The sequence below is a fragment of the Ranitomeya variabilis genome, chromosome 6, assembly GCF_051348905.1.
Source record: "Ranitomeya variabilis isolate aRanVar5 chromosome 6, aRanVar5.hap1, whole genome shotgun sequence".
NCBI lineage: Eukaryota > Metazoa > Chordata > Amphibia > Anura > Dendrobatidae > Ranitomeya > Ranitomeya variabilis.
In genome coordinates, this window is record NC_135237.1 from 49387122 (window position 1) to 49401522 (window position 14401).

The window sequence follows — 14401 nt, forward strand, 5'->3', positions numbered from 1 at the left end:
GCTAGCTTTGGTGATGTAGGACCTGAAGACAAAGTACCAGCAGCAGTAGGTCGCTGAGAGTTTTTTTTCTGAGCCTGGATTTTGGGTCCGGGTTTAAGAAGTGGCCAGAAGAGCTGGGTGGGACTGGCCATTCTCATACTCTTATTCCAGGTCTTGGAAGGACTATTTAATGTTGTCTGAGTGGATGTAGAAAGACCTCTGTTATGCTGGTTAGTCTGCCAGAAGCTGACTAAGCGTGGAGCTAGTGTGAAAACAGGTGAGCCTGTACCTGCTGTGGGAATTGTTTTGTTTATTTTATGCCGAATTAAGGCTATTTTAGTTTTTGTGCTGTGATCAATTGTGGACTTTTTAATACACTGTACACTGTGTGAGGCAGTGACCGAGGTCATATCCGAGGGTCGCTATGTGTCCCCCAGGATGCGCACAGAAGCGTATTGAGGCCGCTGGAGTGCATTGCAGTCACAGGCATAGCTATGATTGCAATGCAGAATAAAAGTGAGTGTTGGTCTTGGGCAAGCTATTTGTCCAAGGCAGATTTAGGAAAACTTGCGATGGGCTTTTAATTTTGAAATTGACTACAGGAAGGTAGTGGGGCGGTCCGTTTCCTCCCCGGCCGGATTTTCCATGTGGCCTACGGCCATGGGTTCCTTGTAAAAACCCTACAGCAGAGAGCTGGGTGTGTGAGTTGGTTTTGCAAGCGTGCAAGGCAGAAGGCTCTGCCGTAGCCTCAGCCTGCGTGAAGCAAAACAGAGCCAAAACAGAGCCAAAAAGCCTGGCACAACTCAGCGTACACGGCGGTGCAGTCACCCACGGTAACATGTCCCAGACTATCTTGTTTCCCGTCTGCGATCCAGAGGATATCCTTTTGTTTTCTACTTTATGAGTACGCTGAACATTACAGAGAGTTTTATTTTGGAACTTTCCTGTGGTCACTGCCTGTTATCACACTGCATCAACCCTGCTGCAGTACAACTGTTTGACAACATAACTGGATTCCTGTGTGTAAGTTAGTGGCTGCCAAAGAGCCTGAACCATTCACATAAGGTATAACATTTTAGATAGGTATATAGGCTTACTATATCTGTCCAGAAGGCACAACAAAGATCTGTTCTGCATATTTGTGGAATGTAATGGACCAGGAGGAGTATATATTCACTTATATTAGCTATCTTGCCACAATTACATGTTATGTTGCTGCGGGAGGCTGGTAACATTGCAAGACATGACAACACGATATTGGAATGATGTGGACATTCCAGCTGGTCACTTCTACTTTCTCAATGCCGCCATACATCAGTTCTAATCCATAGTTACTTTACTTTTTTGTGGATCCCAGAATATGAGACAGAGCCCAATGACAGGTTTATAAGATCCAGGTTTGGAACACGCTGTTAAGTAATCAACACTTTTTGACATAAGGACGTGTAAGACTTCCAGAGTTATATGACTTTTAATGGTTGTTTCAGAATAGTATCTACATGTTTTGCATAGTCAACATTTCAGACCAGACTTCCAACCAAATCTGTTATAAAGTGGCATCGTCCTAAACCGAGGACAGAAAGCCAATTTGTACACTGAGCAGAATGAATATCCCTATTATAACAACTGTTGAGTGACATTATTGATGAAAAGGCTGCAGTGATATCAGTTGGGTGTCAGACCACAAAATGTCCATCTGCGCGGTGAGCACGGCCCCAGTGTAATCCAGGTAGTGATTTGATTATTTGTCCTAGGTTAGCCATATCTTGCTTTTTCATTGGCCAGAGCAAGTCGACGTATATTGGCTATACACCCGGCGGCAGCCTCTTGGAGAACAGCATCTGCAGAGCCCACCATGCCTATAAGAAGCTGAAAACAAGAAAAAAGTGTGCAGACCATTAGTATAATAGATATTACATACAGCATAGTGAACGCTGATCAACCTAAAGTTACTAGAATTTACTCTGTGGCAATGACTCTCACCTTCTGTGGCAGTGACTCTCACTCTCTGTGGCAGTGCCTGTCACTCTCTGTGGCAATGACTCTCACCTTCTGTGGCAATGACTCTCACCCACTGTGGCAATGACTTTCACCCTCTGTGGCAGTAACTCTCACCCTCTGTGACAGTGCCTGTCACTCTCTGTGGCAATGACTCTCACCTTCTGTGGCAGTGACTCTCACTCTCTGTGGCAGTGACTTCCAACCTCTGTGACAATGACTCTCATCCTCTGTGGCAATGTCTTTCAACCTTTGAGGCAGTGACTCTCAGCCTCTGTGGCAATGACTCTCACCCCCTATGACAGTGCCTGTCACCCTTTGAGGCAGTGACTCTCACCCTCTGTGGCAATGACTCTCACCCTCTGTGACAGTGCCTGTCACTCTCTGTGGCAATGACTCATCCTCTGTGGCAGTGACTCTCACCCTCTGTGGCAGTGACTCTCAACCTCTGTGACACTGCCTGTCACCCTCTGTGGAAATGACTCTCACCCTCTGTGACAATTTCTGTCACCCTTTGTGGCAGTGACTCTCACTGCCTATGACAGTGCCTGTCACCCTTTGTGGCAGTGACTCTCACCTTCTGTGGCAATGACTCTCACCCTCTGTGGCAATGACTTTCACCCTCTGTGGCAGTAACTCTCACCCTCTGTGACAGTGCCTGTCACTCTCTGTGGCAATGACTCACCTTCTGTGGCAGTGACTCTAACTCTCTGTGGCAGTGACTTCCAACCTCTGTGACAATGACTCTCATCCTCTGTGGCAATGTCTTTCACCCTTTGAGGCAGTGACTCTCAGCCTCTGTGGCAATGACTCTCACCCCCTATGACAGTGCCTGTCACCCTTTGAGGCAGTGACTCTCACCCTCTGTGGCAGTAACTCACACCCTCTGTGACAGTGACTCTCACCCTCTGTTGCAGTGACTCTCAACCTCTGTGACACTGCCTGTCACCCTCTCTGGAAATGACTCTCACCCTCTGTGACAATTTCTGTCACCCTTTGTGGCAGTGACTCTCACTCCCTATGACAGTGCCTGTCACCCTTTGTGGCAGTGACTCTCACCCTCTGTGGCAACGACTCTCACACTCTGTGGCAGTAACTTTCACCCTCTGTGACACTGTCTGACACCCTCTGTGGAAAGGACACTCACCCACTGTGACAATGCCTGTCACCCTTTGTGGCAGTGACTCTCACTCTCTGTGGCAATGACTCTCACCCTCTGTGACAGTGCCTGTCACCATGCCTCTCAGCATCTGACATGTGGTGTTCACAAATTATACTGAGGTTGATCGACTGAGAAAAAAGTGAAATGGCACCGCAAATTCTGCCACTCTAGACAATTTGGGTGCTTTATAAAAAAATCTTTACTATTGGAGGCTATGATAATCCCTGCCATATTTCTCACCAATTTTGGCACAGTTGACAGTGGGGAGTCACATTTCAGTAAAGGCTATAATAATATACTGGAATATTCCATAAATATTTATATAAAAATAGGGCAAGTTTTGGAACATTTTTAAAGTAAATCAGTCAGGATGATTTCACTATGGAAACTAATGGTATTACTGTATGTCCCAGTACAATAATAAAAATAATATTGGTGTTACATTAATCCGATGCGCCTGCACTGAGAAATCAAGCTTTTAATCCATATGCAAATTAAGTGCATTGGAAGTGCATTGGGGGCGTGTCAATGCATTCTGAGGACTTCACCATGACCCCAATGCACCGGAATTTTCCATGTAGATTCAAAGCTTGATTTCTTCACACTGGTACAGTACTACAAAACAGGAATGAAACATCTGTATTATTGTACAAGGATCTATACGGCAATATCTGTAGTTTCAGTAACAAAATTGTCCTGACTTGTTTCTCTTTAATAGCTCAGCATAGACCATTCTGGAATGGGTGGAAATTAGACAACAAGATAATTACTACAAGTAACGGGAGGATAGTAGACGATGAGGATCTGGTTTGTACTTGGTACTCGGACAGCTGCTTTTCATCTTCCAGTACAACTCATGGCACAGAATTGCAGACAGTAGTTAGTCTTCTCACAAAGGCAGGATCTATTCGATTAGATCCCAGGTGGCACTCAGCACAGTAGGCAACCATAAAGTCAAGTCAGGAGATAAAAAAGTAATCCAGATAGTTCTCTATTGAGGGATTTAATGGAATGTTTTGAGACTGTCCAAAAAGGTAATATTTGGCCCGTGTCTGACAATGACAGGTCTGCTGAACGGCGCAGTACACATTCTTTTATGCTAAGTGCTCCACTGAAATCCATCCCCTCCGATAAAATATAGCAGATCTTCTACTCATACTGACAATGTGGCTGATAACCACAAGGAAATCTGTTATCACTCATCCCAGCTGCATAGTTTCCTTATGGCTAAAAGGCAGCTCAGGGTTCTGAATTGCTGAATATAGGCATAAATTGAAGGCAGACGCTGACATCCAGTAACTTGTGAAGTGTAAGAACAAACTGTAGTTGTTGTTAACTAGTGAAGGCTCTACAGATTTGAGATGCAGATCCATCATTTCTACGTAATTGCCTATTTATGGTATAGGCAGTAGGTGCTTGATGTTTAAGAAGATCTAAAGATGATGTCTGGTTGCTGTGGGTTGATACAGAAGAAAAAACAAGTCCATTTCAATGGGCTCTGCTCATTATCTAATGTACATGGAGGTCTCCTATCTCTAATCAGACAGCAAATGTCAAGGAAACGAAGTGTCGGTGTCACAACTCTTGTCGCAATACACAGGGTCAGGGGCTCCTTCCCTGACCCTAACCCTAGGGGCACCTTAGCTATCCCTGCTCCCCGAATTACTTCTGATGGTGAAGACGCCAGGGCCACGTGCCTTGCTAAACTCCTGAATCAGCCCTATATCTGTGGATTCTCTATTTATTCGCCAATGAAGTAGTTTAAGTCAGCAATGACTGTCATGCGGTTGGACTGATGTCACCAAAATATGGTACCAAGGAAGCGGATAGAAATCATTATCAGATAGGAATCGGTCAGAGTTGGAGTTTTTTAGATAGATGAGGTCAGGAGACAAGCTGGGTCAATGCTAAAATATACAGAACTAACACAATACAGGAACCAAATGTACAGGTTCAGAGCAATAAGGGATGGCCCCTCCTAAAATCCAGTGCACCTTGGCCCTGGCAGATAAAAAAAAAATGAAAACTGTTTGTGAGGAGGAGCAATGTAGCTTGTCAGGAGAAGGATAGCATTGGCTAGGAAGAGGATTGGAACCATGTGCAAAAAGAGCTGAAGTGGGGTTGGGTTATATGCCCAGTTTGTCCAAGCGTAAAAAAAAGTGTTCCTTCAAATCGAACAAAATGTGAACAGTGTTTCTTCAGCCTCGAAACAATGTGAACGCTGCAGTGGATCATTGGCAGAGTATCAGCTATCCCATTTCACCTATCTTTTACCCTCAGGCTAGTAAAACTTGACTAGATTTACTTACGGTACCCTACCTGGGTCCAGCACTGACTTTATGCTGGCTCTGGTCTCTGGTAATGGGCTACATCGGTTGAGTAATTTTCGATAGTGCTGCAGTCAATCACTGAACTCATCCAAAGTAGAGCTGCTAAACTCTGTGATGTGACATGACCACTGCTGATGTGACATGGCCACTGCAGTCGATCAGCAGAGACCAGGCAGCAATGGAGAGTGTGCACTTTATCTGGGCAGGGTGCGTAAATCTCAGATAGTTTTATATATCACTACACCTCCGGGCAAAAAATAGGTAAAAATAGACAACCCTTTTAACATTAAATTGACTAAAGGAAAGGAAGTGATGTAATGTAAAAAGAGGAATCTAAGATAGCGCTATGGACCTGATTTTCCTTATATGACCTTTATCCCAATGACTGACAATAAAAAAGTAGAAGATAAAGTGAAGCTACCAAGCACAAACGCTTTCATAGTGCTGGAGACAGGAACATCATGAGCACAGAAATAGGGTGGAACCACCACTGAGGATAACGGGTGAACTACACTACATTTCCAAGTTCCAGATGCTTTCTATTTCACAGATAAGTACAGGCAGAATTACATGTGCCTGACCTCTAACCGAGAAATCCTGTCTGAAATATAAAGGCAATCTGTATATATTACTCATATATAGTTATTTACATGTCATATACATAAAAAAAGGAATATTTTCAATAAAGGCAGAATTAAAGTTTCTCTGTCAAAATCCACTTCTGGCTCCCGTATTTAGCCAGATATTGAGATATTGCAATGCTAAAGGCTATGATAATGTTTTTATTAACATAAGAAAAACTGAAAATCATCTGGCTCCGAGCCCGAGAGTGAGGTCACCCAGAGTATGTCGATTTAAAACAGAGCAAAAAGAAAACATATATGTAAAGTCGGAGGTTTACCGTGATTTTATGGTATACAAGAACGAGTCTTAAGTAGCGCTTTATCTTTTATTTTATTGCTGTCAAATTAAATATACATTTGTTATTTAGCAGAGCCCGGGACATGTACTGTACACAGGGCTGAACAATTGCAAGACGTTGCTCGGAGTATTTCTGTGGTTTTCGGCAAGAGCCAAGTCGGAAGGAAAAGACATTCTCGGAATTTTCTTGAAGCAAGATAAATACAGAAGAGAAATACAGATGAAAGATGGAGTTGCTAACCGAGGACAGTGCCAGATTCCTCTTTTCTGGCTCGCCGTCGAACTGGCAGACCTCGTCAAGTAGCAATCTTTTCCATTAAATTGAGCTACATATACTTAACTTTGTTTGTTTAAACAGTTTTAAATTTTTCAATCTAAATTTTTTTGATTTCAAAAAGATTTTTTTTTTTACAAAATGATCCATTGAAAGAAATAATAGCTAAATGAACAACGCCGAATGGTTCAGTGCCCGTAAAAGAGGATACAAAGGAGCAACCGATTCTAGAAACAAGGCAAGGTCAAGCCTAAACATCATCCTTGACCATGATGTTTGCCAAGTGAACAGTAGGGAATTCAAGCGGTACTAGATTCACTGGGTTTGCGCAGTTAGGCAAACGATAAGCCAGTCTCCCTTGCCGAATCTTTCTTCCAAGATGAAATCACACAGGCCATAAAGAAGCACTTGTTGTATAGCCCAAAAGTCAAGTAATGTGATAGCCTTACTCCAGGTTTTGTAAAAAAAATATTAACTCCAGTCACTTGAATTCTAAGCCTCCCTGACCTCCAAAGAAAAAAAAACAAAGCCTTAGAAAAACTTTTCTCGCTTTATAAAATAATCTGCTGCCACATGAAGTTAACCCTTAATCCAAACAGTGTGATGACAATGTGCGTTAAAACACAGACACGCCACGAACAATAAAAAAACTGTTTTATTATGTATATATATATACGTATATATACAGTGTATATATATATATATATATATATATATATATATATATATATATATATATATATATATATATACATAATAAAAAAAAATTATAGTAGTCGCGGTGTACAGTGAGAAGCAGTGATTAAACACTAGGGTGAGAGACCAACCACACCAACCGAAAACATGAACAGCCAAAGAGTGTATCACAAGCAGAAAGTCAATAAAAAAATGCCTTTATTAGGTAGAAATGGCAATTAATAAAATAATCAATAAAATATGTACGCGTATTGAGACAGGGTTACAAATATACATAATAAAAAACTATATCAGATATAAAATGGTGAACCTCAATATATTCTTTTATATATATACTCCCTATTCGAGCATCACAAATATCAAAAAAATTAAAAAATTAAATTAAAAAAATATTAATAAAGTGAGCAAAATCAGTGTTAATAGGTAAAAAGTATATAAAATGTGCAATATTAGTAAATCAATCACTCTATTCAAAATTGTACACTATTAATTGAAAATGTCCCAAAGTGCACCTTGCACTTTATTTTTGAATAGCATTGTTGCTGTGTCCGTATGATGAAATCTTATGGTCTTATACTTGTTTGTTTAAGCCCTTACACTATGCAGGTTATTTTTTGGGACATTTTCAATTAATAGTGTACAATTTTGAATAGAGTGATTGATTTATTAATATTGCACATTATATATACTTTTTACCTATTAACACTGATTTTGTTCACTATATTAATATTTTTTTAGTTTAATTGTTTTAATTTTTTTATATTTGTGCTGCACGAATAGGGAATATAGCCAGAAAATAATATATTGGGGTTCACCATTTTATATCTGATATAGTTTTTTATTATATATATTTTTAACCCTGTCTCAATACGCGTACATATTTTATTAATTATTTTACTAATTGCCATTTCTACCTAATAAAGGCATTTTTTTAATTGACTTTCTGCTTGTGATACACTCTTTGGCTGTTCATGTTTTCGGTTGGTGTGGTTGGTTGACGACAATGTGCGTAGATGCATCGGTTTGCCATTTCAGGCAGCTTTCTAAAGGATTTCGGCACTTGATGACCCTTTTAAACCAACTTTAAATGTTTTTTCAATGTTCAGCAGCCTGTTTCCTAAAATAAGTAACGACTGATGGAAGTCTAATGTGTTCACCCGTCTTTTTGAAATCTTTCTTGGAGTGATATGATTGATGCAGTTGTAGACTCCGGTGGCGTGAAAAGTTGGATTTTCATGTTTTTCTGGAGATGATGGATTTGCCATTGAGCTTGTTTTTGGCAGAGCAAAGACTAACTAATTATTATCAAGTGACAGGCATCACGTTAATCTGTGCCGTCTTTGCCACTCTGCTGAGGACGTCATCAACTTCAGCAATAGTAAAAAAAAACATAAATTGCAGCTACTTAATTGGGTGCAATTACTCCGTTTCTGGAAGACAAGACACAAATTCTTTCTCATTTCTGGTTCAATTGATGTTTTTTTCTGCTGCTTCTTCAGCATCTGGTAAATGGCCTATTCTACATCTGCGCCCTTACTACTGAATAGGGCTTTTATGGTATGCAATTAAGCTGTCCCTTTTTCATAAGACTGTACTTCCAATAAAAACAAATATTAATATTAAAAGGAACAGGAAAATAATATGTGCGCGACCAGGAAATAACGAAGCACTGAATTCGATACATGAAGGGGGTCTTTGATGAGAAGAATGTGGGGTTTATAGATAGAGACTCATTAGCCAGATCATCAGAAGGAGGATACATGACGGGAACATGGGGCCATCTTTTAAGGGGAAGAGGATATATTTCTATAGGAACTCAGGTTCACATCTTTATAAAATATCTGGGTTCACATCACAATAAAGGAAACTCGATTTGAGAATGAAAATATTAACTAAAGAAGCGTTCGGACAACATGAAATTATAGTACGTAGTTAGGATAGGCAGTAACTTATCGATGGGGGGTTTAAACATTGGGAAGCATATGATTCCTAAAATAAATGGGTTTAGGAACTTTATTTGTTCGGTGCTGCTATAAAAATATAAACTGTTCTGCCCTATACAAGTTACTGGGGTGAGTACAGTACCACCACGCCAGAAAGCTGAGCCCTACTAATCCCATTAAACAGCAATGGCAGTAATATACTGTCAGAAAAAAAAACTTTAAAAAGGACCCAATCAACTCCCCTGGCATGTCAGTTTTAGTAATTATGAATCCATGAAATAACAATTCCGTACTGTGTCACTTCCTCCAGGAAATGTATGAATAAATTAACAACTAGGTGTTACTCTTTCCCCTTGTCAAAGGGGTGTGTCACTGCATTGTCTGGCACTGCCATCACTGATTGGACAGTATCAGACCGTGGCGGAGGGACACTCACCCCAACTGGTAACACCAAGCTGTAATTTATTCATAAAGGGGGAATAATAGAGTGATGCCACAAAGAAAATGTATTTGACAGATGCGGAGTGCCAGCAGTTTCTTTTTTATTTGGATTTAGCACTGCAGGTTACTCTGCTTTTTGCAGTCAAAAACACTGGAGAATTATGAATAAATGAGGATGTAAGCAGAGGTTTCCATTTATAGTTGGCTGACTTGTTAAACACATGCCCCGGTCCGTTTGATTTTCTTGTGCTGCACGTCGGCCTTTGCAAGTAGCCAGCGTGCTCCCATGAGTTGTATTCCCTGGGCCTATATAAGGCCTCCCAAGACTCACACCTGTATCTTGGTATTGTTTCCAGTAACCTGCTTTTCTGTATTTTGCGGTATCTTGTTACTGGTTAGTAGAGGACCTAACCTACCTGTCTGCAATTTCCAGTAGCCCTGCTCACCTGCTTGTCTGGGGTTCCCAGTAACCTTGCTTCCTTCAAGTGGAGGACCTCACCTACTTGTCTGTGGGTTTTAGTATCGCAACCTGCCTGCAGTTTCCAGGACATCTTCCTCTCTGCAGCTTCCAATGTATTCTAACTTTCTAGTTTCTCTGGAGTTCTGTCTGCTACCTGTCCCTAGTCTTCTAGGACCTCTTCTACATGCCTGTTTGCGGTTTTCAGGATGTCTTCCTGGCTGTGTGCGGCTTCCATTGTATTATTTCTTGTTACTCCTAAGTTACTTCTAAGACATTGACATTCCCCGCTTGCCAGCATTTTCTAGCATCCCACCGGCATGCTTGTGGTCTCCTGGTTGTCTCCCGCCTGTCAGCATTTTCCAGCATTGAGCCTGCCTAACTATAGTCTCCTGGACGTCTCCCACCTGCCAGCGGTTTCCAGCATCCCACCTGCTTGCCTGCTGTCTCCTGGATGTTTCTTGCTTGCCTGTGGTTTACAGTTTTTCTGTGGTTTCCTGGACTTTATTGAAACTTTTAGTTTGCCTGTATGTCCGCCAGTGGCTTCTAGTGGCACCTGTTTTTTGTTTCCGCGTGCTACACCCGTCTGCTGCGCTGACCCCAGTGACCCGTGCACCCACCCGGACCTTGAGCTTAAAGTATCAACCCTCACGTCTGAGCCTGATATATGTAACATGATCATTTTAATAAGATGTGTAGTAAGAATAATTATCTGGATATTACATCTGCTGGAATCTGTTGAGTGTCACTTACTTTAACAACTCCATTCTCATGCATTGTTATGCAGTTGTTAGCGTCCTCGGAGAGCTGATACAGAGCTTGAGCAGTAGCACGGTGCACCGCAGGGTCGCTTGATTTCAGGTACCGTACCAGAGGAGCTACAGCGTTAGCCTCTCCGAATGCCACCCTATTATGCCCCCACGTACAGCACTGTGAGATGGCGTCGGCCAAGTGGCGCCGCAATTTATCATCCGTCTAAAGAAAACAAAGAAGATAATATATTTTTTTTGTTTGCAAAGTTTGAAACTATACAAGCCATTTTTTAAGTTTCCCGTTCAAAAGTCATAATTTTCTTAAACGGTCCCTTGTTGGAGTAGGATAATGTGTAAAAAATATGGAAAGGTTTTCACGCTGTGGTAAAGAAGGTATTCACGTTATTGGCTTTCCATGACTAAGAAGAGAGAGGTTGTCAAAGGCTTAGGTGCCATCAAAATCTTATGAGTGAAACGTTATCTTAGGTTTTATTGCTGTTTGCAGCGTGCTGCTTTTCCGCACAGAGAGGGAGACATCGACTTGCTAAAAAAATGTTAACAGCCAGGTGTCATGGGAGTGATAGGAGAGAGACACAGGGCTAGCAGCTTGTGGCCGCCGTCTTACAAGCAGATCCTTTTTCAATTATAGACTTGCATATTAACTTTTCATATTATGTAACAGCCTACTAAAATATGATATAAACTCAGGACATTTTAGGAATTCATTTCTGCATTGTAATGTGCCAAAAATGACAATGGTGTACCAAATCATAAATGACTGGTGGATTAGACACAATGAAATGGTTAATAATTGAATGGAAGTGTGAGGAAATAGATTTTCCATAGCAAGTTTCCAAAAATTCATATACAGGAACAGCATTTTTTAATTATTAAAAATCATTCTAAAATACTATATAGTATAGAATACAAAATAATGAGACTCTGGACTAGCAGACATCCTACTAAGTTAAACATTTACATACACTATATAAAAAGGCACATATGCATGTTTTTCTCAACATCTGACATAAAATCAGAATTTTAGGTTAATTGGGATTACCATAGTTATTAATACTTGGCCAAATGCCAGAATAATGAGAGAGAATGTTTAAGGCATCAGCCAAGAAATCAGGAAGAGAATTCAGCCAAGAAATCAGGAAGAGAATTGTGGACTTGCACAAGTCTGGCTCATCCTTGGGTACAATTTCAAGATACCTGAAGGTGCCTTGTACATCTGTACAATGATTTATACGCAAGTACAAAAAAGATGGCAATGTCCAGCCATCATACTGCTGAGGAAGGAGACGGGTTCTGTGTCCCAGAGATGAATGTGCTTTGGTCCGACATGAACATATCAACCCAAGGACAAAAGCAAAAAACTTGTGAAGATGATGGCAGAAAGTGGTAAGATTGTGTCAATAACCACAGTGAAACAAGTACTGTATCAACATAGCCTGCAAGGCCACTCTGCCAGGAAGAATCCATTACTCCAAAAGAAACATAAAAAAGACAGATTAATGTTTGCAAATGCACACAGGAGCAAAGACCTTAATTTTTGGAGACATGTCCTGTGGTCTGATGAAACTAAAATTGAACTTTTTGGGAAAAATGACCATTGTTACGTTTGGAGGAAAAAGGGAGAAGCTTGGAAGCCTAAGAACACCATCCCAACTGTGAAACACGGAGGTGGCAACATCACGTTGTGGGATTTTATTGCTGCAGGAGGGACTGGTGCACTTCACAAAATAGATGGCATCATGAGAAAATAAGATTATGTAGCAATACTGAAGCAACATCTCAAGACATCAGCCAGGAAGTTAAAGCATGGGCGGAAATGGGTCTTCCAAATGAACAATGACCCAAAGCATACTGACAAAATGGTAAAGTGGCTTAAGGATAACAAAGTCAATGTTTTGGAGTGGCCATCACAAAGCCATGATCTAAATCCTATTAAACATTTATGGGCAAAGCTGAAAAGGCCAATGCGAGCAAGGCGACCTACATACCTGGATCAGTTACACCAGTTTTCTCAGGAGGAATGGGCCCAAATTGCGACCAACTACTGTGAGAAGCTTGTGGAAGGAAATCCCAAACATTTGACCCAATTCAGTTTAAGGGCAATGGTACCAAATACTAATGAAATATATGTAAAATTTAGACTTTTCAGTAAGTAATCAAAATGCCTTAAAACATTCTCTCTCTCATTATTCTTGCATTTGGTAAATATTAATAATTATGATAATCCTAATTGACCTAAAACAAGAAAGGTTTATTCTGATTTCATGTCAGATATTGAGAAAAACATGCAGATGTGTCTTTTTATATAGTGTATGTAAACTTTTAGATTCACCTGTATATAGCACTGTGCACTTACTATTGCTCATTTTACCTTTCTAACCAACTAATTCTTCTCTTTTCCATTTGGTCTATGACATAACGTGATTAAAAACAGACTAACTGTATCCCTCTACGCTCTATGTCGAGACAGGAAGTCACTTTTCCCTGTATGAGTCATGAGTCACTGCAAAAGTCCCTGACAGGGGGAGGAGGGAGCAGCTGGGTCAGGAGCTGAAGAGGGGAATGATAAATCCTGGACAAGAGATTTCCTGTTTCTACATAGAGCACAGAAAAGAGAATAATTAACTGGGTATAAAGGCAAAATGAGCAATTGTTAGTACACAGTGCTGTTTAATATGATGATTACAATATTTTAAGAGGATAAAAACTTTCATGGGAGGAGGAGTGCTTCTTTAATATGACTTTTCACAAAATAATTAAAGGAAGTTGGGGGCAGTATTCACATTTCTCACCTCTCAATATCTGTTGGTCCTTCCTACTCCAGTCATTACTTTCCTGCTTCAGCTCAAAGTAACGACTGGAATAAGAAAGACAAGTTTTATTAACACAAATGATGGAGAAGTAAGAGATCTGAAAACTGATCACCATGTCGCTGTTACTCACCTATACTGGCTCAAGAATTGGCTCTTGGTTCTTTCTATTGGGGACAGTTCCCTTTGTGTAAGTCCACACCAGGTTTCTGCTGTTACTCAGCAGTTACCTTTAACATCATCATCATCCAAAGAGTTCCAAAGCCTTTCAAGGCTGACTCAGATGGCTGAGTGCTGTCTGAGCATTTAGTAAGCTTTGCGTTTAGTTAACACATGTATTTCTGGAGACTGCCTCATCATCCATTTTCCTCACCTGGTATTTTTATCTCTTCAGAAAACTCTTACTTATTATTCAGTGATCGGCATTTACTTCCTAGCTCAGACCTACAGTTTCGTATTTGCCTGCTGTAAGAAAAAACAAACTTGTCTCTGTTATTATTGGTGTTGTTCACACTACAATTCTACTGCAACAGTGAGTTATCTTCTCTGCTATCAAGTATCTTGTTTTTCTGTTCATCACTGCTGCCTTATGGGTAGCATTTGTTTGTTGATTGCATATA

General features: G+C 40.7%; 1 protein-coding gene across 3 annotated transcripts in view; it reads right to left on the reverse strand.

The window, feature by feature from the left end:
* Positions 1–1433: 1433 nt before the first annotated feature.
* The window catches only part of ODAD2 (outer dynein arm docking complex subunit 2), a 188608-nt gene continuing 175640 nt past the window's right edge, over positions 1434–14401 (reverse strand). Inside the window, exons 19-20 of one of the 3 annotated variants that reach the window (XM_077268455.1) lie at positions 10955–11176; positions 1434–1848 (exon numbers count right to left, since the gene is read on the reverse strand). In XM_077268455.1, the coding sequence (XP_077124570.1) occupies positions 1735–1848; positions 10955–11176 (336 nt within the window). In that variant the 3' untranslated portion in view covers positions 1434–1734. Of the gene's footprint in view, positions 1849–10954; positions 11177–14154; positions 14247–14401 lie in introns of those variants that run through there. The other 2 variants (XM_077268456.1, XR_013216796.1) reach the window with 2 other exon arrangements.